Here is a 25,495-nt window from a genome sequence, read left to right as displayed (position 1 = left end):
TGATTACCACTCCCATCTCTGCGCGACTGCTCTTGCCATGTTGTCATATCTGAACAATTTGCTGTCCGTACCTGACACTTATGACGTCACTCCGTCCCAACGGCCACTCTGATTACCCCATTGCCTTTAACCATTGAATGAATCAGTATATCATCTAAAAGGGGAATTGAATGAATCAGTATATCATCTAAAAGAGGAATTGAATGAATCAGTACATCATGATTTGATATCATCAAAATCATGAAACCGTTGGGAAGAGAGCACTAATGGTCTAAACGATTCAAATCTTTGCTGATTACAATATGGTCCTGTTGTTTTGACCAGGGACTTGTAGTGCCCCCAGCCAGCTTGGAATCTTTCATGATCAGTCCCAACTTCGTCCTACGATAACGTCACTGCTTTTTGTCAGTGTGAATGTTTTGATGAGGCTAAAGAAATGGGTATTGTTGTTCAGATATGTGAGGGAGCACTCTGGGAATAATGAAGGATCTATATCTTCATCTTCATCTTCAGTGCTAGATAAAAAAATTAAATCTGAGGCACTGGCGAATACCTACATGCTTCTTCCAATCTCACTCATCATCATGGTCATCGGTCGACGTGATCACACATGTTCGCACATGTTTACACACGACGGGGTTATACCCCCCCTTACGGGGTGACATACCCTTTCGCTGGCTAATTACAAGACGGGGATGCGCCAGGTCTCCAATCTCACAACCTCCCATCATCCTGCTTGGCCTGGGGCATAGTTAACTCGGGTATAGAAGCCCATAAACGTGAGAAGCTAGAGTCACTCTGTATGTATCTCCCTTCCCTGTCCTTGGTTCTGAAATCTATGTGTAACAACACAATTTTTGGTCCTCACCACCATCCACGTACTGATAGCACACACTCAGTGTAGTTACACTTAGTATAGTTAACCCGGGTATACAAGCCCATAAAGATGAGAAGCTAGAGTCACTCTATAAGTATGTGCCTCCCCTGTCCTTAGTGCTGAAATCTCTGTGTAACAACACAAATCCTGTCTACGGTCCTCACCGCCATCCACGTACTGATAGCACACACTCAGTGCCGTTATTCTTAGTATAGTTAACCCGGTCCCAGGTATAGAAGCCCATAAACATGAGAAGCTAGAGTCACTCTATATGTATCTCCCTTCCCTGTCCTTGGTGCTGAAATCTCTGTGTAACAACACAATTCTTGTCTACGGTCCTCACCGCCATCCACGTACTGATAGCACACACTCAGTGCCGTTACGGCTACGCTTATCTAGTCTTGACTTGTAGAGAAAGTTGTGTGAGACTGTGCTATCGCACGGAGGATTAGTAGTTCCATTACACTGCACAGCTAACTCGTTTCCTGATATATCTCCAGTCCCCGTGGATCGCCGTCTTTCGTCACGAGACGAGAATAAACAGTCACGTAATGCTGTGTAGATTACTTTGGGTAATGAAAAACAGATGCATGGCATTCTCTTTCATTTCAGAAGATCGTGGATAACACACTTGTTACTGAGACCGATTGACGCTATTTTTGGATATAAGAAGCTGCAATCATTTTAGGAATTGATTCATATACATTTTCATGATTCGTTCATCAATCTTCGGAGATAAGTTAATCCCTGGCAAGGGAGGTGTTGAGATATCGCGACCGCGTCAGAGCGCGCACGAGGATCGACAGCCACGTAGTGTTACCATGGCAACCGACGTGACGACTCCCATTAGATCCTACTTTGTATATATTCCTTACGTTTACCTGGAAAGTGGTGATGAATATTGATGAATACTCAGAGTATCAGTCGTTGTTTCTCTTATTGACGAGTCAAATGTTCTGTAAAGAATAAGACGTGATTGTTATGTCATCTTAGTGCCTTTAACATATTAGGTACCTTTTAAAACATGACTTTTAACCCAATGTAAGAAACTATAATTCAGCCGTTTGTGCTGTAAGAGTTTTTAATTCAATAGACAATTTCTCTCCTTCTCTAATGTTTCAGTGGCTTGAATTTTTCTGTTAGAAAACCAGCTTCACAAACTATTCGGTCCCGCCCATTTCAGGCGTTCGCTTTCATTTTCATTTTGATCGTTGTTTTGTATAAAATGTTGTCACTTTCGAAGCACCAACGTGCACTTCCCGTGTCGCATGGAATGTAGTTCCATTGTAGTTCACATCTAGCTAGGACGTCTTTCTCTTTCTCTTACACCTTAAGTTGCTAACTAAAGACAAAAAAAGTGCTCAAAGTCATCAGAGATCTGTTATGAATATTCAAGAACACGGAAACCTATATATATTTAATAGAAGTAGAACGATCTAAATAACAAGACCTATGTTCTGCTACAGACAAAGGGAGGTTGTCTTTTTGGCTAAAAATTGAAGAATTTCTGTAGAGAATGCTGAGTTGGCGAACAATCTCAGTCAGGAAAACTTCCCCATACTTTCTAGAGGTGTGACATCGTTTCGTGACCTTAATTCTGTGCCCCCTTTCTCGAGGACCGCGTGAATGACATATTTGTTCTCAAGGAGCGAATTTCTCACGTCCATGGAAAATGTCAATGATGTGCATCTCGAGCAACAGTCAATGCGAATAAATGTATCCATCAGCAGGTCCGCGTTGTGAGGCTTTCCGTCTCTCCTCCCCGCACGCACGCCGCACATACTGATCATCCCGCGGCGACACAGCCCCTGGTACGGATAGTAATGAGATGTTCCCGTGACACGCGCGAGCTCAGCCGAACACGCAGGATATGCGAGTCACAAGGGTAAGTATGTCTTCTCCCTAGCCACGCCTTATCGTCGTCTTTCTGTTCTTTTACGTGTGTATAGTCTTATCTGTTTCTGGACATCACATATGGTAGAGCTATGAACTCACATGCCAATTAGATGATATCACTGTTGACACAATAACGAAAATCGTGTCTCAAATGCGATGTGATGACAGAACCCAGTAAATTGGTGTTTGTTTTATCACGTGTTTACTGATGTACGAGTCCAGGTTAAACAGGTTGTTTTTTTGTTTTAGTAGGGGGGGGGGCATTGGCATTTATAAGCCAAATAAAATCGGTGCGTCTGTATCACCTTCACCTTCCCCTCTTTGAAAATGTCCAGATAAGTAAAGAAACGTAAGAATAACTGTCAGTCGGAGTACAATACCAGATGATATCTACAGTATGCCAACGTTCAGCCACTGGGAGATGGGGGAAGCACGTCTAACATGGAAAGGAACACTCCAAGGTCGTACGGGTGACACGCTATATGTCATCACTGATTCTCCAAGTAGCCAGACAGCACACCCGGAGGAGATGAACAATCAACAGCGTGTTCGTCACAGTTGTACCCGCTGTCAACCAAGCATGAAAGTGTTACAAAATGTTGACCTCTTTGCGGAGGGAACGAGTGTCAGCTTTGTGCCTGTCATGACATTGGACATGTACCTAAAAGGTGTATGTAGCGCCTTGTCTTTGGGAAATGAACATCAAAATGGTGCACCAATTTGTGCTATATGGCTGTGAAATGCTGTTTCTGACGTCTGTGATCGGTTCAACGAGCGGTTGAATAGCTATCCACATTGCAAATCAAGAGTCATGAGTGCGTGTCACATGTATCCTTAAAACTCGCCAACATTGCCAAAAACATGGCCACTACATCCGTATATCTGCCAACATCACAAACGATTTCTCCAGTCTACTTCAGCGCCCTATTAACTGTGACCAGAGATGGATGGCTTTTCAGAACAGTGCCAGAGACGCCAGCTAATTGGGAAAGAATTTTGTAGGCGTCACCGCGGCGAGCTCTGAATATACCACTAATTTCTGCAACAGCGTCTTGGCCCCATTTTTTAGCAGCAGATCGTTGGGAGCGGCTGAATTTCAAACGCAGTTCTTGCATATGACCGACAAAGCTTACCTTCTAACAGATGTATGTTGTTTTCTGCTTTTGCGCGCATTTCTAGTGTCATCATTTTTACTAACAGGGTGCTTCGCCTTAAGCGAAAGTATGAAGTAAAGCTAAAATACAATTCAAATTGAAAAGCGGCCGTTTTTCAACAGTAGATCGCTGAGCACGGCTGAATTTCAAACTCAGTTCTTGCATATGACCGACAAAGCTAACCTTGGAACAGATGTAATAGTATATTTTTCTGTTTGTTCGTGCCTTTTTAGAAGTTTCCTTTTTTCCAGGGTGCTTCAAAAGCGTCAAAAACAAACGAATAGAAAGACGTTCAAAAGGTAGGATGTCGTACAAAACGAGGGAGAGCAAAACAACCTCAAGCCATATATCTACCATCTCGTCAGTAAGACATATGCAGAAAATCCCACAGTGAATATGTAGCCAAATTTAGTCAACTTGTTACATCCCTCCCAAACAGATGGATCCATCCAATTATGCTGACGATACTCCAGAAATTGGAAACCGGCTTGTAATCACATATGAAGAATTAGAGTTGCCTAAGGCGCTAAAGTGAAGACGGCTCGGCCAATTCCCTTGTTTTATCTCTTGTTTCCCGATTCTCCCTCGCAGGTACTTTCAACTGACCACTTCGTAACCCTTGTTTATGAGCTACGGCTGGAACGGTGTTCAGGGTGCCTAGTTATTCATGCGAATCTTATACGTTTATCCGCAGTTTGGATTTTCTTAAAAAGCTAAATGGTTTGTCACTTTTTCATGCCATGTTTTATATAGAATTTGGGTGATCAAGATTTGATAAAAATCGGTATCCTGTTGGTATGTTTCAAAGAAAATTGGACGATTTTCATAAAATTCTTAGGCACCCTCAAATGTATTATATAAAACGTTCGCCCGATTGTCACATTTCTAGCAGTGCAGTGACACGTGCTCTTGTATCTGAGAAGCCATTTACTCTTAAACAGCAATTGTGTTGCACGCGTCATATTTGGTCCAGCCAAATGTGACCCAAAAGTACAGTCCCGCCCGTATTTCACGAAAGACACCAGTGTCAATGGGACATTGAGGAAATATCTGCGTCATCAAGCGCTGCAATTTCTGTACATTTTAGAAGGAAGAGGGAGGTACGTTACAAATACTGAGTCTCTGTAGTGACGTCGAGAATACAATAGCTTAATTATGCTCTCCGGGTATAAGTGTCACCATGAACCATTATAGCAGACCTGGATTGTAACTCTAATAAATGCTAAACACTTTGTTTGCGTCATAGCAACGACGGGATGACGTTTAGGGCACGGTATCGTAACCGCAAAAATGACAGAATGAACTTGCAACTGCTTGATGTCCAATTTTGCGCGTTGGAGATTACAGACTGGTGTTGTTCTAGACAATGTGTGGATATCGTTCAGCAACCAAAATAGGAATAGTTCGACCTATGACTGCACATAAAGAATATGGAGTAAAAGTATGATTTAAAAAACACAAAAAGCCCTTAAAAGCTCTAAGGTACCCTTCTTTACTAACAAAATTTGTTTTAACTAATAGTGAAAGTTTTCGTCACTCGAACGACGAGTGGAAGATTAGTAGTCTCTATCAGACTGACTACGTTGGCAATTATAGGGAATTTCAAAATAATTTGCCAGGGGAGTTTTGCTACTTGAGGGTTTTGCCGGCCTCGCAGGGGAATATTCACCCAGGCCAATTGCCCTTATTGCCGAATTCTACGAACCTCCGTACGTAGCCTTGTGCTGGGGGCCCGTACCGGCATATTTTCCTTTCCCGGCGTATTTCCGCTTTAAAAATCGCGAATCCCCCCCCCCCAAAAAAAAACCTCTTACGCCAAGGCCCACAGAGACGCCGGTGAAGGAGGCTACTCCGTACCCCCGTAGGAAGGCCTGGTGGCGTCTAGAAAATTAGCAGTATTGTGCTACAAAATAGATCAGACTCAAACGTGGCCCCGCCCACACGACAGACAGACATACTTGTGACATTTGTTGTTTCCCATGTCGGTGTTTGAGTAGGCATGAGATTGGGAATGGCTAATGACGTAAGGCACACGGCCTGTGTACACACAGTCCGTATGGAGAGTTCGGCCCGCTAAGTTTTAACTTCGATCTGCTAGCATGGCATGCGATGCGTAAAAGGAGGGTGAGTACACTCAGGCAAACCACTTGACTTGACTCATTCGTCCGACAGCAATATACGGGCAGAGAGTATTGACCCCTCCCTGTTTCGTATTGTAGAGATCGTGTTTGAAACACCATAGAATATCAGAGAAGTATTTATTGATTTCTCCTCATGGTTGTTGACTCAGGTGATGAGTCGTCAGTGTGCTTCTGGAGGACGTTTGTGTGTTTCATACATAAGTATGAATCATACTGAACTTTTGCGTTTGTTGATTCGTCTATATCGAACATGCGCAGCCATATGGTTGCTGACCCTGTAGGGACAATCCAACAAACCAACAGGAATCGTGAGTGCAGTTCCCTTTGGCCTTTAACTGTCGTAAGACTTTTCCTTGCACAAATTGTTACTTTTGGTGCCAGAATGTCATCATCATCATCATCGTTGTCATCGTTGTCATCAGCCCAATTTGCCTGTTTAGACCCCCCTATGGTGATTCTTGGTCCGCCCCAAAGTGTGCCCCTCCCTCTGCGCAGACCCTCTAACTTGTAAACTCTCACCATTCAGCATTGAAACGGTTTGCGACCGGAGCTCTTGCGCCCCAAAACAATATCGTCCCTTCCCGCTCTAATAACCAGTTAAGAGCGCGCCCTCAGTGCTTGGGATCACGAGGCTACAGAAGCACAGCTATGGTTGATTAGCATGTAAATCCGCGGTATGCGTTTCAGTGTTACCGAAAAGCGTTCTTTCCGGATGAAATCTTCTCGTGGTAGAAATATTCTATCCGCTCTACTAAGCATAATGCTGTTGGTACAAAACGGTTAGCAAAATGCAACACGAAGGTTCAAAATGGCAGTCCTATATCTACTGCGAATATGTATCAATGTATCAAATATAATGTATCAATTTTGTAAGTGGTAAACAAACATATCAAAATTTTCTCTTCTGTCTTAGCTCTGCTGTATGAAATTGCTTAGCGATACACATGTATGAAAAAGGTAGTACAATATCAATGATTTAGGCTAGCTCTTATTGTTCTAGAAATTAGGACGTCAAATTTCATTCTATATTCATAATCTGCATATGTACTATGTTTAATACTTGTTTCAGTAATTAGGATGATAAGTTTGTTTCTTCTTTTTTTTTGCCATACATTGTACCGTGTACGATCGTTGCGCAATAAAATTCTTAATATGAAAAAATGTATTTCAAACTCGCCCTCCTTTTACCGCGCAACCTTACTTAAACGAAGAAAAATGTCCTACCTACTTAAGGGCGCGACGCCATTGTTCAAAGTGACCTGAACACATGGGCCATAAAAATGTAAACAGTTCCTGTACACGCTACAAGCTGCTTTCTGGCGCGCCAGGCATCCGCAGGTGTGCTTAGTGACGTCAAAAATGTCAATGAAAGGTCGGCCATCTTGTGCACCCTGACGTAGCGGAGATGTTGGCTCTGGAGTGGTTTACCGTTATCTTGATAACGAGTCCATTTGCCTGCATCTGCAAGAATCCGACACGTCATTCGGAAAAACATATCAAGACTGCGTAAAAAGACTAATTTTAAAACGGAACATGAACCTTGGTGTCCTGTGTGTACAAAAATACAAGCTTAATGTATTTTCTTCAACTTGTCTTAGTCAATTGCAAAAATCACGAAAAGTAAAAAAGTACAACTTTTAGGACGCGTAAAATTATTGTGATCTAATATCTCAGAATAAGTGACGAGACACAAAAACGTTGCGTTTGCACACTTTAAAAACCATGTAAACCCTTATAAAGAAGAAAATAAATCGACGTCACATCTGCCCAGTACCCCCATACTCACCCTTCCTGCGGGCTGGCAGTTGTATCCGTGTGCAGCGGGACAGCGGGCCGACCAGACTTGGCGACCGGAATGGGTGGCGGCGCTTAAAGGCCCCGGTAGCGATCTCCATGCGTTCGGGGGGACTAGGATGTCCAAGGCCGGGAGTAAAAAGTCTTCTAAAGCAGCAAAGCGACCCACGGCAAACGGAATTCCGATTCTGCCACGACAGGGCAGCCTACAGGGCGCCAGCGAGTTCTACGACTTCGCCTGTAAGGTCTGTGTTGAATGACTACACCGCCAAGATTCTTCTTCTCTCTCTGTCGATCGATATAATTGTATTACGGCTGCTATAGTGAGTGTCTGGCTCGCACTTGACCATGTTTTCACTAGTGTTAATGTGTTCTCGACAACACTTGGCTTTGACGCCTCTGACCTGGCGACATGTACCGTTGGTGTAACGCCCATTTGTGTGGATCCTATCCCTCTCCTCTGTTGGCGGATGTTGGTTTGTATTCGTGTCGAACGTCCGTCAACCTGTTTCAGATGACACTTTACCTCAGGGAGTTGTCTCGGTAGCGCATACACTTTACAAAATGTCAAATTCTAGTCACCTACATCTGTGCAAAAACATACTAGTATTTGGGACCGATGTAAAAAAAAAAACATTTTGCTTTTACAAAACCTAATGTTGCGTTAAGCGGATGTTGACAACATAACTTCAGAGCAAAGAGTCAAAGTTGTTGAAGTATGTCATGTCAAAGACGTCCGCTAACGACGTACGTTTGCCCTTCGTCCCGCCTTAATGAAAAACAATCCCGTCATGTTGACGTTGTGGCAATCAAGCCACTTCACTGGCAGTAATCGCACGGTGCGGGGCCGCGTGACTCCCGCCCGGATAAGTGGCCATGGCGACCGGACCATTTCGTTTGATCTGCCCGATCCTTCTTCTTCATTTTGTTCCCTCAAATCAAAGCTTACACACGTCCGGTTGGAAAATTATAAATATTTTGCAACAGCCTAAGAATTAAAGAATACATGAAGGCAAAAATCACGACCTTTTGAAAATAAATCTATCCTTAATTGAACGGTATTATCATGCTTGGAATTTGTGCCTGATTTTTCTTCTTCGTGTTGTTCGAATTCCCTCAAATCAGAGCTTACACGTGCGGGTAGAAAATTATAAATGTTTTGCAACAGCCTAAGAATGAAAATACATGAAGGCAAAAATCACGACCTTTCGAAAATAAATCTATCCTTAATTGAACGGAATTATCATGCTTGGAATTTGTGCCCGATTTTTCTTCTTCGTGTTGTTCGAATTCCCTCAAATCAGAGCTTACACGTCCGGTAAGAAAATTACAAATGTTCCAAAATTACTCTTTTGTAACAGCCTAAGAATAAGAATACATAAAAACAAAAATCATGACCTTTTGAAAATAAATCTATCCTTAATTGAACGCTATTATCATGCTTGGAATTTGTGCCCGATTTTTCTTCTTCGTGTTGTTCCCTCAAATCGGAGCTTACACGTCCGGGCAGAAAATTATAAATGTTCCAAAATTACTGTTTTGTAACAGCCTAAGAATAAGAATACATAAAAACAAAAATCATGACCTTTTGAAGATAATCTATCATTCTTGGAATTTGTGCCCAATCCTTCTTCTTCATGTTGTTCGAATTCCCTCAAATCGAAGCTTACACGTGCGGGTAGAAAATTATAAATGTTTTGCAACAGCATAAGAATAAGAATACATGAAAGCAAAAATCAGGACCTTTTGAAAATAAATCTAACCTTAATTGAACAGTATTATCATGCTTGGAATTTGTGCCCGATTTTTCGTCTTCGTGTTGTTCCCTCAAATCAGAGCTCACACCTCTGGGCAGAAAATAAAACATTTAAAAAATTCTCTTCTGCAACAGCCTGTGAATAAGAATACACGAAGACAAAAATCATGACCTTTTGAAAATAAATCTATCCTTCAATTCATTGAACGGCTTTATCAATTTTCAACCTGGATTTGTGATTTCAGCACATTTACTGACCTGATATTTCAACCCTCACAGAAAACAAATTTGGCGAGATTTATCTTTTGCAAATAGACCTGAGAAATTGATCAAAAGTTAGGAATATTTCAACCTCTCTGATCCTCCTCATTGTTGCTTAAGCCATCGAAACACAGATAAAACTCTGATTTTTTATCCATTCTGTCCATTCTCTGCAGTTAGTATGTAACACATGTAATGTAGTTCCTGATAATCATTATGCATTTATGCTACAGTAATACTCAGCTATTGTTGTGCTAATACTTTGTACTGAAAAATTCCCATGATGGTAAAAATTCATCCATAACTCAATCAGCAAATATAATCCCAATCAATATTTTATCATTTAAGTGGAGTCAAATTTTATTGAGAAGCCATTCAGTGAGGCAACATGTGGAATGTAACAATGGCATGGTTTGAAAATATTGACACATAAAAATGCATCGCTCAACCACTGCCATTAGTCTTCTTTTCATTACTCAAAACAGCTTTCAAAATGAATTTTCATCAAAGTGTTTTGACTCTGGTAAAACTGAGATGGTTTTTGAGCATCAATCATTGATTAATTGTTGCTGAGACAAGAAAGTTCTGTGTGTCAACCACTGCTTGATATGATTAATTTGGCACTGGTAATCTGTGCATTTGGGACAGCTTTACCCCTTATGGCTGAAAATTGTGTTGATGACTCGTGTAGGTGATGCTGATTGGTGACTCGGGAGTGGGGAAGACTTGTGTGCTGGTTCGCTTCAAGGATGGAGCTTTCCTCTCCGGATCCTTTATTTCTACGGTCGGGATCGACTTTCGGGTGAGCTTCTACGTAATGTCACTCACTCACTCACTCTCACTATCCGGTTTATGTTGTATGTTGTTCCTTGTTGGGCAAGGGTTGGACGTGCTTGCACGCATGTGTGGGGGCTTGATGGCAGCTTGCCAACAGACTCTGTCTGCAAAGGTGTACAAAGATATAAGTGTGAGGTGCCTTAAGCTTATACACACCATGAAAAACTGACTGAAACACTATGTTTTGTGGTATGCTCATGAGAAGCAAAGTGCATACAATCTGTGTTCACTTGGTACATACATTCTAAGCCTCAATGGTCAATGGCCAAGCCATATTTCTATGTTACCCTTTACTAGTATAGCACTAGCAGCAAGGAAACATGGATTGAGTGCACAATTTTTACCGCCACATCATTGGAATTAAGAATGGTCAGGTATCGAAGGGAAGAAACAACACTGAGATAATCATATAATGGGATATTCCTGCCACAGTAGCTCTTTGAACTATGATGTGGCCAACCTCCTTGATGTGGCATAGGAAATTGCCTAGCTTTAGATCTGTTATGAGAAAATGAAATGAATTTCCATCTATATTGGATATCTTTATAAGCCAAGTATAGTTAATGCTTCTCTGTGCATCACCTTTACGTTTTGCTGAGTTCGTGTACAAAAGTGCAGTGTGATAATATGCCTTGGTTAGACTGATAAAGCGTCTTTTACGCCCTCTCAAGAGAAATAAAAGTAGTATGGCTAGGCCCCATTAGTCATCAAACCTAGATACTATATATTTTATCATTTCCTTCATATATTCCCTTCAACACAAGAATCTTTCAAGGGTGTACAAGGAAATTCTGATATAGGGAAGATAGTAGACATAGGTGCAACTGAAAAGGCAAGAGGGTTGCAATGTGTTCCTAGTCCCCGTTTTGCTTCAAATAGATAACCTCTGATACAATGTCGCCATGCATACAACATCTCAACAGAGCTAAGACTCTGTAGACTCTAAAATGCATGGATATTTTTCTATAGATATCACGTATTTGTAGGGAAGAGGGCAGGCGGTTGTTCCATTGGTTGAAAGCAAATGAGAAACATGCTGGTGCCACCTGGGGCCGCCACGAGTTAACACAAAAGCCACGATGCATGAAATGAGCTTAAACCCAGATTAGGTTTTATGGTCTAAATAGAGGGATATGGGAGGCACAATCATGGCTGTAACAACCCAGAAAATCAGAAACTAGAGTCAGTAACAAAGTGGGATGTATGTAGTGTATATTTCAAACTCCACAGATACACATGTATCTTGTTTACATCTAAATTGATGTGTATTTCAGGACCTGTAATATGTGATTTTCAGATTCATGATTACTTAATGATGGATGCCAATTCAATTAACAAATCTTCAAATTTTGGTGGTCTGTGTCTTAAATCTTCAAGATTCTACTTTAAGTGTTGCAATTGCAATTGGGGAGTTTTCATGAATTCAAAGTAGAATCAATTAGAATTATAAATACTAAAAAGAATCATATTGTATTTTGAGTCTGGATTTTGACATAGATGTAACACACCCACTTGATATACACATAGCAATAGTTGCTATGATCATATGTCATGCCAAAGCCATGTCTTCAGGGAACTGTCTGCGTGTCATATAGGCCTTCTGTGTCTGCTGGGCACGGTGAATTTTCCAAGAAAAAGTGCTTTGTTGTCTGTTAGCTGTTGACTGTAACAGTACACTTCACCTTAGGGTATCAGCTGCATTCCACAATTGGTCTTTGATATCATGACGAATGTTTGCAAATCCCATTGAATGAATTATGCATGGTACAAGAATGCCAAGGTGTTCTGGCAGTAATAGCTGACGCTGAGACTTAATCCTTTGATCCCACACATTCTTGGTTTGTCCCCAGACAGAACTCATGGCATGCAAATCTAAGATCCAAGTGCCATCACTCATTCTGAGCAATTCCATCCAATAAAGCGCATGTCAATCTAGCAGAAATGGATCACTTTTTTAAAAAGTTTTTTGTAAAGAGGACCTAATCATTATGGCAAGGAAAGTGAGATATATTTAGGTATAAAATTACAAAATGAAAAAAAAAACCAAGCAACATTAGTTAAAGAATAAGATGACTGAGATTCTGAAGACAAGTGTATCCTATACATGTATACAAATTTGTATCAATGTAACTTAGTTTAACAATGTCTATGTCTATTGAATCATAGGCCGCAATAGCAATTGTGTCTTACGTTAATGGTTAAATACCATGCCATACCATTAAATGCACTGTGTTCAAACTCTGAATGATCTTAAAAACTTCCTATCAAAAGTCTTATCCTGTGTCTTTGCTGCTAGCTTTGTATAAACCTGAAAAATGATAGAGGACAAGGTCATTTTTGGTCCATCTGGTAAATACATATTATCAAGTAGCTTGAATTTGGTACATACTGGCTTGTATAAAGAGCCTCTGGTATATATCAAACACTTCACCCCTATATCTGGTCAGTTTTCCTTCTGGTTAAGGATGTAATGTCCCTTGAAATAGACTTAGTTCTATAAACTCGCCAGGATATAAAAGTGTGTATGAGATTATATACACTGGATTTAAGCACCAAGGACAGCACACATTGAGCCCAGCTAAATTATTCATATAGACAGACTGTACATGTATTAAGTCACATTAGATTGAAGGGGTGCAAGTGCTGTTTTCAGAAAAGGTAGACATACTGTAGACTCTGGAGGGGGAATTTCTGGAGGCAAACTTTTGTATTCTGTCCTGTGCAGAAAATGCTTTTACTCAAAAAAAGAAATGACACTTCTGACAAAAGTTATCAAAGCGAACAACGTTGTTTCTGAATTTGTTTGTTCAAACCCTGCCACAAGACTAAAGGTGTCATAAACCAAATCACATTCATTTAGGTTTGGTGACATTCTTGCATTATAACGTAAAGTCTAGTGTTTTAGCCTAAACATTGTAATTTAGTCATGATAAGGAATTAGGAAAGTGATTTTGTTCCAGTTTTAGCTCACTGAAGAGCTAGTCTTCCACTGGTCATGACAGAGAGGACAGATGCTATGTACAGTACTTTCAGGTTCATTGTAAAAGGGAAATTCACCTATATATATATATAGTTCTTTTTGACAAGCACAATGAACAGTGGACCACAGCTTATTGTCCCATCCTAAGGACTGCAACCCTTTTCAGTAGTGTGCATGTTGGGTGAGCGACAAAGCCGGAATCAAACTCATGCTTTCTGGTTCCAGAGGCAGGGCCACTTATTACTGGACTACTATGATCATGTATATACACAAGGGAAATGGTATACAGTTTTCATATCTCACCTTCAGCTGTCTCAGGCATCATTTGCGAACAAAACCTTTTTGTCAAGATGTCCTTTTTGCCCTTCCACTGCTTTCAGTTTGTGTAAGAGAACGTACAACTTAGTGTCATACGTTAATTGTTAGATACTATGCACATATACAAGGCCACTGGCACTATACAGCTTTCATGTCTTGCCTTCAGCTGTCACAGGCATCATTTGTGAACAAAACCTTTTTGTGTAGATGTCTTTTTTGCCCTTCCACTACTTCTGGCTGGCTGGTTAGGTGTGACAATGCCATGACCAGGTGGATTTGCTCCAGAAGGCTGGCAGAAAGAGTGCCATCTGAACAGCTTAGGGTGTAGGTTAGGTTTACACAGCCTCCATGACATTTTGCGCTACAACAGACTCCGTTGGTATGGCCACGTGCAAAGAGGGTCCCATGACAACTGGCCAAGAAAGGTCTTGAACTTGTCTGTAGTGGGCCAGAATCCGCGTGGGCGCCCCAAGAGGAGATGGGTAGACAATGTCAAGGAAGATCTTGGGAAACTGCAAAAAGCCAACCCCCTTGACAGAGATGGATGGAGGGCAGCAATTAAACCAAAACATCTTGGCAACACGTCCAACCTCTGCAAGACAGGGAAAAACGGAGGCTAAACCGGATAGTGAGTGAGTGAGTGTGAGCACTTCAGTGTGCATAAGAGAAAGTGCAACAGTCACTGTGTGTGACCAGAATAAGAGGTCAATCCTTGAACAAGAAGCACAGTCTGCCGTTATGACATTTTGGTCTCTATCAGCCAACAGCAGCTGCTACTGGACAGGTGTTATTGTTTCAGATATCTACATTCCGACTCAACAACTGCACAGGCTCTGTCATGCATTATCTTTATGCATTCAGGCTACCTAATTTTGCGTCTTTCCATGAAAACCTGTTTTGAATTATTCATTAATCTTGAATGCTCCCTCAGAGCCATCTATTTGGAATATGCTAGAACTGGCTATGACCTTCTTGTATTCCTTAGGGGATAAAGGGTTGAAAATCTTGTACATGACTTTCTGTGTTTGTGGATTATAAGGCATCTAAAAAGACATTCTTCATTTTGGCATTATTTATGGCAAGGATCAAGAAGTGTCCATGTCCTTAACTCTTGGCTTATCCTTAAAGACAGGTCCTATCTAATATCTTAATTGCTTCACTGTCTTGTATTTCTGCAAAATGTGATCTTCATTCCATTTCTTATTTCATGTTCTTATGTTTTGTTGAGCTGCTGAATCAACTTTGTTTCAACACAAAAAGCTAGCAAATCATATTTTTTGACTGTCATTGAACTATATACACACCTTCAGTATTTCAATATATCTTGACTCGGTTTTACCATATTTGATTCTTTATAATAGATGATTAAGATTTTAATTTTTTCTCAGTTTTGGCATTTAATATCTGCATTTCAAGCAAGTCGATTTGCCAAAGTTGTAAACTCTCTGGTATAGAAAGTTTGCCAAAGAAATGTTATCTACCCAGTCCCATGTTTGGCCATTAAATTTAGTTGATAAATGCCATGTTTATTCAGTACTTAGTGCAATATGTTATAAGATAAGCAATTTTCCATATGCTTAGCAACCTGCATATGCTTTATGTACTCAGAGCCTTGCAGTGTATTAATTATTTTTTATCATGAAATTTCATTCAAAACTTATTTTTTTATCCACCAAAATATTCAATTTTACAAAGTTAACATCCATTGGCATAATACCGGTCGGTTTACTGCAATTTCTCAAGCAATGCTAATTTGGCAAATGATCAACGCATCATTTTCTCCAGTTACATGTTGCTGTTACAGCTTACCTTTGCCACTTCTTCTGTGTAAATTATTTTGTCTCTCTGGTCCTGCTAAAAACATAATATCGTAATTGGAACACACCGCGGAATTGCACGGAGAACGGGCGCGTGGTTGGAAGGGGGTGCACTATACCGGTCGAACGAAACACGGCACAATTAACTGCCGCTATGTACCTTTATACATCCTCTGTTGTTCCTTTCTTTCCTGTTAGTAGTTGCACAAAACAAAAATCTGCATGAGCATACAAAAAGTCATGAGAAAATGGGCGTATACTGACAAGAATTTTCATTTAATTTTGGTCCGTCACAACCGCTATGACGTAAAACTTTACTGCTGGCCGTAGCATTAAAAATGGCGAGAAAATGGCGGCGTACGTTCAATTTGACCCATTCAGCCGTAGATCCGGGCGATAATGCAACGGTTCCTCACACTTTTACACGAGTTGTAGGTCACCAAAAGAAGTTCAAGATTGCTGTTGAATCATGCTTGTCTTGTGCCGTGAGCACATGTGATTATTATCTACAAATCTGGCGATGAACGTGACAGTGTGTTTGTCCCACGACGAGCTCGCCTGCCCCGAAAATGACCAGAAAACTTTTGGCCTTGTTGTCTTCGAATGCATTGTTATCGATGCTTTGTAAATTATGTATTGGACACCTAGATGTCTAAAGTGTGCATACCTCAGAAATAACTATTGTTGCATGTGTAGATCTCTTTAAATTCCACTATTTTTAATCGACCGGTATAAGGCTTATGACCGGTATTATGCCAATGCATGTTACATTTGAGCCAACTCAAATAATATATTTGCATAGTGCCCTGAGTTAAGCATATTGTTGACAATTTCGTGGTTCCTAAGTACTATGTATTAAATCAGCTGATACAGGTCTGATAATACCAATTAATAATGATTGTTATGGTTGCAAAACAAGTCTGAGTCGATGGTGCAGCTCCCAGTTAGTGTGCTATATTTGTATCTGGACCTTTTGTGTCATGGGAAAGTAACCCTGAGACATTCACTTGGATCTTGAATAGATAAGATGTTATTTACCCTTTACTCCAGTTTCCATATGGCTCCAGTCCAAATGTTTGAGGCTTATTATGTCTGGTATGAAAGTGCAATATGCACTTATCAATGCAACATTACAGTGGTGTGATGAGTCTGGGAATTAAGCAGTGAGATTATCAAATGAATGTGATTAGGTATAAAGTGCGGCCTAGAATCTACATGGCCTTAACTCTTACCTCAAGGTATAGGTGGGCCATTCAAATTGTTAAACATAATATGGTTACTACACAGGTATTGGAATATAAATCAAGATCATGATATAACGCTAGTTCACCTTTATCCATGGGGTAATCTATATCCGTTGTTTTTCAAAAACAGGGTGTTCAGGGATAGCAAGTTGACAGATGGTGGTTTCAAACTTCAATAATTTGCATGTCTTATATATATATATATATATATATATATATATATATATATATATATATATATATATATATATATATATATATATATATATATATTGCATCATATAATGCAAGTGATTCACATATATCTTCTTGTTTGAAGTAATAGCATCAGTGTGAAAGTGACCATCTTTCCTCCGTAAATTCTAATGGCCTATAATAAATCATTCTTCTGAGGATTTAGTTAACGGCTTCTTGATGATAAACAATGCACTTCATATGTCTACCTGTACTCGTGCCACATAGGGATACAACATACATCAAGATGACATTGAAGCCTTGTGAGCAACTCAATATGACAAATACTCCTCCTGGTTACATGGTAATGGTAATCAGTGTGGTCGTGACCCATATCTATATAACCGGTATAACCGCCGTTCGGCGTAACACACCAGCTAACCAGTCTTTAATCAGTGCAACATGAATGGGAGGGCTTTGAGATGTACGGTAATTATTTCTAAACACCATCACATGCCATACATGTAGTAAATGAAGTTTCAATAGCCGCAAGCTCACTTCTTAATGCAAAATAGATGCATCTATTATTAAAGGATCAAAAATCAGACTGTAACGCTAGTTCACCTTTATCCGTTGGGTAACCTATATCTGTTGCTTTTAAAAACGGCATTTGGGAATATCATGTATGTCGATGGGCGACTTGGTTTCAATTATTGCAGTATTTTCAGTATATCGCAGTTTAAAACTTCATCCGTCGGCTAGATGTGCCTAAATACCCTGTTTTGTAAAACAACGGTTATAGGTTACCCACGGATAAAGGTGAACTACGGTTATCTGTTATAAATAGGTCAGGCCACACTGGTTATGGTACACTTGGGTTGCAGTGTTCTAACTAATGAGGAATAATGGCCAACATGAAATGTGTGACCCAAGACGACGTTCCCTATCGATTTAACCATTTCTGTTGGACAGTGCATGTTCCGTATCAGTCACCAGTCATTTTATGTGCTTTGTACAGAGAAGGATGATATTCGTATGCATGCAGTGCACTTGGGAATTCAAAAGAAACTGATATGCTATAGCGATATGTGTACAAAATATTGCCTATGCTCCAAAAACTAGAGACACACATTTAGGAAACTTATAAAATCAATATGAAGTTGTAATACCCCTGTCACATTTGGCAAAAATCAATCAGACGACGATTCTGCGGCAATCACCCGAGCCTCGCTTATAATAATAGCTTTATTGCATAACAATTGTACAAGGTACAAAGTATGGCTTATATGTGACAGGAACGGTTTTCAGGTGATAAATATGCACAACCCTCTGTCGATCTTAAATATGGCCAATCTTCCATTGATATGCCCGAAGATCGTGGATAATATGACAGGGGTATAAAGGAACAATATCTCAAGTAGACAAAACTCTAAACATTGCACATTTCATTCATGCCAAATTTCTGTTGTAGCCACAAGGTAAATTGGCTTTCTTGTTATTTTGATATAAAACACTAACGTTACAAGGTAACTACCATATCTATTTGTCAGCTCTATGAATACACTGTTTCGGAGAAATGTACATGAAAGCATCTGTGTTTAACTTATTCTCGAGTGTTGCCATGCTGCATTATGCTTGTTGTGTGCTTTTCCTAGGCACTTCTTGTATTCAAGCATCCACTTAGATTGTATGCTGCTATGTTTGCTTATGTTTCGCATAGTACATACATTATGACTTGTAAAAACCCTGGTTCAGTTTAAATGGACATAGGTTGCATAAGCTGTTTTCCAAGCATTTTTACATGCTCCAGGCAAATAACCTTGCTAAATCAGGCATACAGTATAAAATGTCCTGTTACATATTAAGCAGAGACCGCATGGCCCTTTACAGTGGCCATCCTCTAAACCACTCATGTGTCATAAAGATCCAGATAAAGTAGCCTCCACCAGACCTTCCTATGGGGGTGCGAGGATCGTAGAATTTGGCAAAAAAAATCGGCAAATTGGCCAGAGGAGTCAGTCCACGCTTAGGTTTATGTTTCCTCTATGGAGAAACGCGGCCGACCAACTCCTTTGGTTGCAAAACTGCTCTGGCAAATTATTCTCCCTATAATAGCCAGCGTAGTCAGTCTGGTAGAGACTAAGGTAAGCACTGTAAAAACGGCTAATGTAAGAACAGCCATGCTTTGGGTGATGGCATACATTAAGGTGCCTCCAGGACTGACCTCTGCATACACTCTACATAAATTTGCATTACCCTTTGAGAATCAGTTCATCAAGAAATGACAGCCTTGTCTGAATATGTCAATTTCATTAACCCAAATTAAAGTTTCATTAGATATTCAACAGACTGTTTGAAAGATAACTTTCACAACGGTACCATATTTGTCAATTACAATTCCTTAGATCAAAGTTCATTTTAGGACATAGATTTGGTCACGCTTAAGATATACATGAAGCGTTAATGTGCACCCTTAACTTTGCATTTGACATTTCAGAGACAATTACTTTCCTTATCGCACCTATAAGTCACCAGAAATGAATGCACACAAATCACAAGCATCATTAAGTTTATGATGCGTCAAAGTCAGAAACATGTGATTTAGATTCAGGTGAATTGACAGTGCTAAACCCTCTCTCTGCTGTAACTAATGAAACTTTGGCATGTGAACTGGCACGTAGCAAATACTGGCCTGTTTCCAAATGGCAGGAAAGCTTTCAATGTGAATCCAGGACCTCTCAAATTACGAGTGGGCAAGCACTGATCCGTGAGAAAACAGGAGAGCATGGAGTTTTCAGTGCATACTGAAAATATGGCCTACACTAATCTGGTAAAGGTAGTCTTTCGAAGCTGTAGGGGTAGTGCATTATCATCAGGTTTGGAAAGGGTATTGCAAGAAAGAGCCCATCCCTCTTCTTCCTCCCCCTTTTACTTCCCTAACCAAAGTCAGGTACCCATTTTGACACTTGTGTGGAGTGAGGAATGTCGTGTTAATGACAGAATTTGAACCTGTGACCTCTAACCTGACCACTTGGCCATTCAATGCCACACAATCCCATGCATGTACACTAATGTGTGACCCATTGTTCTTGGCCAAATTGGGACAATGCAGGCACATGCCCCCTGTCCTTTGATGACCAGTGAACAATTTAAGAAGAGCAGGGTAAAACATGCTATCATTCAATTTTCTTAAATCATAAATTCAAAATGTGAGATTTAAATCAAATCATTGTAGTGTGCTGAAAGGTGATTGACACATTGTTAAGTGCATCCAAGGATGTACTGACATTTATGTCATACATGTGTCATGATAACGTTTGATACAGGTGTTGATCCCAGACTTTGGGACGGAGTACACTGTGTTATATGCCTAATGTAGCACATGTGTTATTATTTGATTTCTGATCCGTAAATTGTTGCTTTGTCCTTGGTGCTGAATGTTTTCCAGAAAGCATATGTGGCAGTAAGGTTCACTTGCTGGTCAGGTCAAAAGTTCAGATGAGATTTTATTATTTGTTGGCAGCTTCTCCTGTTTCCTGTCCTGTCTCATGTTTCACCTCTCTGCAGATGTGAACAGAGGAGTGTCTCCCATGGGTTATGGGTCATCATGCAGGAGATGAAATAGGAGAAGATTCAGACAGTGCTGTCTCTAGCTTCAATTTTTGTATCCCAATCATCTTAGGCCTATTAAAATCCATGTTCATCAGTTTTATGTGATAAAGGTTCAGATCTTTGGGGGCTGACAGGGTGAATTTTGTACCATTCCAACAAGCAAATTTCCACTTTGGGATGGAAGGACAGGTCCTGGAGGCAGTCCTGGGTACAGAAGACTTGCAGTGTCATATGGAGATCAGGCTATATACAACATAGCAAAGGAAATTTAGATCTTTTAGTTCCAGTGGGGCTCAACTTACAATGGTATAGAATAAAATGATGGCAAAATAGCAGGTAACATTTTGATAGTATAATATCAGTAGAACTCAAAGATGTTGACATGAGAAATATGAAATTTTACATATTGATTTAAGCTGCACTCTAAAATTTGCTTAGGTAATTAGATGAGTAACAGCATAACAAACAAACTCAAATACTAAGTGAATAAGGTTAAGTAGTACAAATGTAGGTTCAGTTTTGCATGAACAAATAGAACTTTTCTACTAGCTACTACACATGGCTATAGAAAGCATTACAACAACATTCAGCACCAAGGACATAGCATACTTGTATGGAAAGTTTTCAAATTTTGTTGTAGTTTTGCTTGACTCTATCATGTTGGCAGACCAGCAAGTAAATATATGAAAAATATGTTATTATACTGTTTTTGTCCTATTATTCTCATGCAGCATTACAAAACTGGGAATCAGTGTGCATTGTCTAAAAATTGAAAAGGGTTGCCACCGTAACCAGATACTCAGAGACTGTGTCCCACATTTCATGAAAACATCTAATCATGTTCATGATATGACTCATGTACTGTTCTCTATAATAGCTTGTAGTTAAGATAGATTAGTCTTGTAGTATGGTTGCTGCCATACATTGTATTATGTACGATTACCACATAATAAAGTTTATTCATTTGTTATTCCAAAATCAATAAGAACAAGTCATTATAATGGCGGTGAACGAGTTGAATACCAATGTAATCAATTCTTCAGAGCATCACGACTAAATATGACCGAGGGGCCTGTCGTGACTTGGCCAAGTTCCAAAGGATTTAATCAGAAATGGCAAATTATAGACTTGATTAACTCTTCCCCCATTTGGCAAGTCTGTTCATGCAGGGCTTAGAGTTCGGCTACTACTTCAGTTCCTCAAGACTCCTTTGAAAGTACTGCCTAAATCTGTCTTAATTCTAAGTGTGTGTGGAATTTGTAAGTATCTAATGTGTATGGGGGGGGGGCAGTATGGTTCAAGAGCACAGAAAGGTTATGTGAAAATGTGATATACACATACATGTACGTGACGTACATAGCAAAAATGCATTGCTGTGCCAGATGATTGCACAGCAATGGAGTAGTCATCATCAGTTGTAAAAAATGTGACCTATCAAAATCAGTACTTAACAGATAAAGCCTATGTTATAGTATCTGTACTAATTGTATCATTATTCAGGTTACCCACTGTACCATAACGCTCATTTTACATGTGGGTAACTTCGTCTTCTTCTTTGGTCTTTCGAGGGAAATGAACAGATATACTGTGGAGCCTTGGTACCCACATGGAATAAGAAATCCAGTATTAACAGGGATTTGAATTTCATCATTAGTGTTCTTATCCAGCTTATCAAGGATATTCATACAATGGCTGTTCACTCTGATTAGGTTGTGTGAATGGTTATGTTATTAGGGAGAATCTGCAAAGCAGAGTGACTGATGTTGAGGCGTGAAGTCTTGAATTTGGCTAATGATAATGGGCTGCTTCTCAGGAGATTGCTAATAGTAATAAGGGTAAATCTTCAGTGCTGACATCAGGTATGACTAGATAACTAGCAAGGCCAATACAATTTTTGGTTCTTGCATTATCTGCCTCATCTTTTCTCTGATTGGAAAAAAAAACATAAGTGATAACGAGACCCAAAATCTACTTTGAGGTTTTATCAAGACCTACCCACACACCTAAATATCAAGACAATCCACCCAGGCTTTCTCGAGTTATTGTGTCAACAGACAGGCACACACACAAAATACACACATACACATGAACACTCACACCAAACATGTGAAATATCATTCAGGAACTGGATATACAAACAGTTGAAGAAAGTCCTTGGGCACAAGAAGGTGACTGATGTCTCATAAATATATATGCGCTGTTCTTTGTACTGAAACAGCAAAATTTAGTGATATAGTCCCCTGCAAATTTGCGTTGTACTCATCAACATCCTCTACATAACTGATGTTTTACTACATAAAATTCCCTTAATTACCAAGATTGCAGTTCACAACAATGACTCATCCATTCTGAAGATGCATAATTGTCACGATAGCAACAGTTACAATTAACTCAGCATGCTAATTTGGAGCTGAAATGTGCTGTCAGTGTTAATGACTGTTCGTTACTCCTGACTCGTTACTGTCCAACCATCTCATTAATCAGGACACCCCTTCCAGAGGGCACGTCCTTGTTCCCTGTGGGATGACAGACGGATTTCTGTTCTCCTGTGCGGTGTCAGATTCCATTTGCCTTGAGCTGCTAAAAGCTGCTTGATTAACGAGCCCGACCTTTTATCCCCAGATGTGTATGTAGCACATGTAGCTTTCTGAGGATACTTATCAACTGACAGCACTTAATTAGTGCTTGGTGATGGCAATGATGGATCAGGAACATCTTTTAAATGGATTATTAAGTTCATGACAGAGTGCTTTGGTAGTGATTTGGTGGAAAATTTGATTTCAGTCAGTTAGAAAGAAGGAAACTGCATTAGTGCATTGTGCTTTTGTTTGATTGCCAACTGCAGTATCAAGTGTTGTAATGTTACAAGGCTTCATATAATAACTATCATCTGATATATTTACATCCAATTAACAAAAATTGGCTTCCTATTCAGTAGTAAATGTACAAAATCTCAATCAGCCCAATCAAATAAATGTAAGCCAAATGTAGATTGAATATCTATATTTCCAAAAGGGAAAACATATTGTTTTTGCGCACAGGGTGCATTCTTATTCTTTCTTGAAGTTCTTGTTCTTCTGTGATGAACCGATCAGAGCTTAGGACTGCCGGTGACATCATCATATTATAAAGCAAATATGAAAATAAAAGCTGTTATTGCAAATATGAAAAATTATCATCTGCAGTTATAGCAAATTGTATGAACATTTTTAGCTGTTACAGCAAATATGAACAAGTACAGGTTTGCAGTAACAAAACCTGCATTGGTTTCGGAAAAAAATTACTAATGGGAGAGAAACATCCTGCATTTTCCTGCAAATGTTGTCTTTCTAGTCTTCTCCTTTTTCTACTAGATACCCATAGATGACTGTGCTTATTGCTGGAGTCACATTAGTAAACTTCACAGAAACATTTCCTAAGAAGAATGAAATTCAGTCAATGCAGGGTTATTCCCTGACGTCCTGTGAAAGTCTTTTTTCGACCTACCTATTGCAACTTTCCACCCCCACACTTGGGTTGGTTCATAAATCATTCAACAGCCAAATGTTTAAGTTAACCCCATATAGTAGTGACAGGAATATAGATGACAAATGTTTAAAAAACTGACTGATCCAATTTATAGACTGCTGCATAGTAGGAGACTCCATTTCAGCAAACATGGTGCGGAATTAATCAGATTTCTCAAAACTTTATAGTGTACTTAGGTTTGTGAAGATTAGACATCTAGGTATCGTTAACATTGAAGAAGAATCAATCTTTACTTCTGGATAGTACTTTATTTTTATACAGACGTTGTTTGTTTTTTTCTCTGAGAAAGAAAGGTGGATGCCTTTTGAAACGTCTGTATAAAAATAAAGTATCCAGAAGTAAATATTGATTCTTCTTCAATGTTTTATAGTGTACTGTTTGTAAGTGGACCACTTCAGCTGTCATCTTTCTGTGTGTGCTCCATGCCAAAGTAAAACAAACCATGCGTTGTTAACACTCATTGGCATATGTGCAATTGTGTTAGAAATCTCAATAATGATTGACTGGCACAGGGGCAAAGAAGGCTTGTTAACATGATACATTAAAGATGTATCAGGTGCTCTGGATCATGACCAAAACAGGAAAATATGATAAAATACATTTTACAAACATTCTGATCGACAAATCGTATGCATATTACGACAGACAAAAATGTTTGCAAATGACAAGGTATCAAAATTCATGGGCAAACCTAGAAGTTACCCCAGCTAGCTCAACAGTTTTCCCTCTTACATCTCATAAGCCATGGTGCTGATTTGCCTTCCATTGCTTAAAATTGATCATATTCTTCACAAAACTTTATGTATACTTTATGATTTTATAACAAAAGCTTCTGTGCAGTTTTCAATATCTTTTCCATCCCAGTGACAGACTGTCACAGGTAACAAAGATCCCTTTGGCAGTCACTCACTCAACTTTGAAAGTCAGGAAACTTTATGTGTAGTGTGAATATGCGATGCATCGCGCCTCAAGGTGACATATGTTGGACTTACACTAAAGGTTCACCATAAGCTGGAGATATCCAGAATGACACAGGTGCAGCGCCCATCTGCCATGCCTTCAGGAGAACATGATGTGATTGATACACCTTCAGCCTTGAGAATGTC

At 39.7% G+C, this 25,495-nt stretch overlaps 1 protein-coding gene across 3 annotated transcripts in view; it reads left to right on the top strand.

Annotated features, from left to right (window-relative positions):
- The window catches only part of LOC118428444 (ras-related protein Rab-37-like), a 75,782-nt gene that overhangs the window by 31,086 nt on the left and 19,201 nt on the right, over nt 1–25,495 (top strand). The window contains exons 1-2 of one of the 3 annotated variants that reach the window (XM_035838510.1): nt 7,856–8,107; nt 10,571–10,681. The exons of 1 other annotated variant lie outside the window; for it this stretch is intronic. In XM_035838510.1, the coding sequence (XP_035694403.1) occupies nt 7,982–8,107; nt 10,571–10,681 (237 nt within the window). In that variant the 5' untranslated portion in view covers nt 7,856–7,981. Of the gene's footprint in view, nt 1–7,853; nt 8,108–10,570; nt 10,682–25,495 lie in introns of those variants that run through there. One more of the 3 variants, XM_035838511.1, reaches the window with a different exon arrangement.

The sequence above is a fragment of the Branchiostoma floridae genome, chromosome 13, assembly GCF_000003815.2.
Source record: "Branchiostoma floridae strain S238N-H82 chromosome 13, Bfl_VNyyK, whole genome shotgun sequence".
In the NCBI taxonomy this organism is placed as follows: Eukaryota; Metazoa; Chordata; class Leptocardii; order Amphioxiformes; family Branchiostomatidae; genus Branchiostoma; species Branchiostoma floridae.
This window is presented reverse-complemented; position numbering and strand designations above follow the sequence as displayed.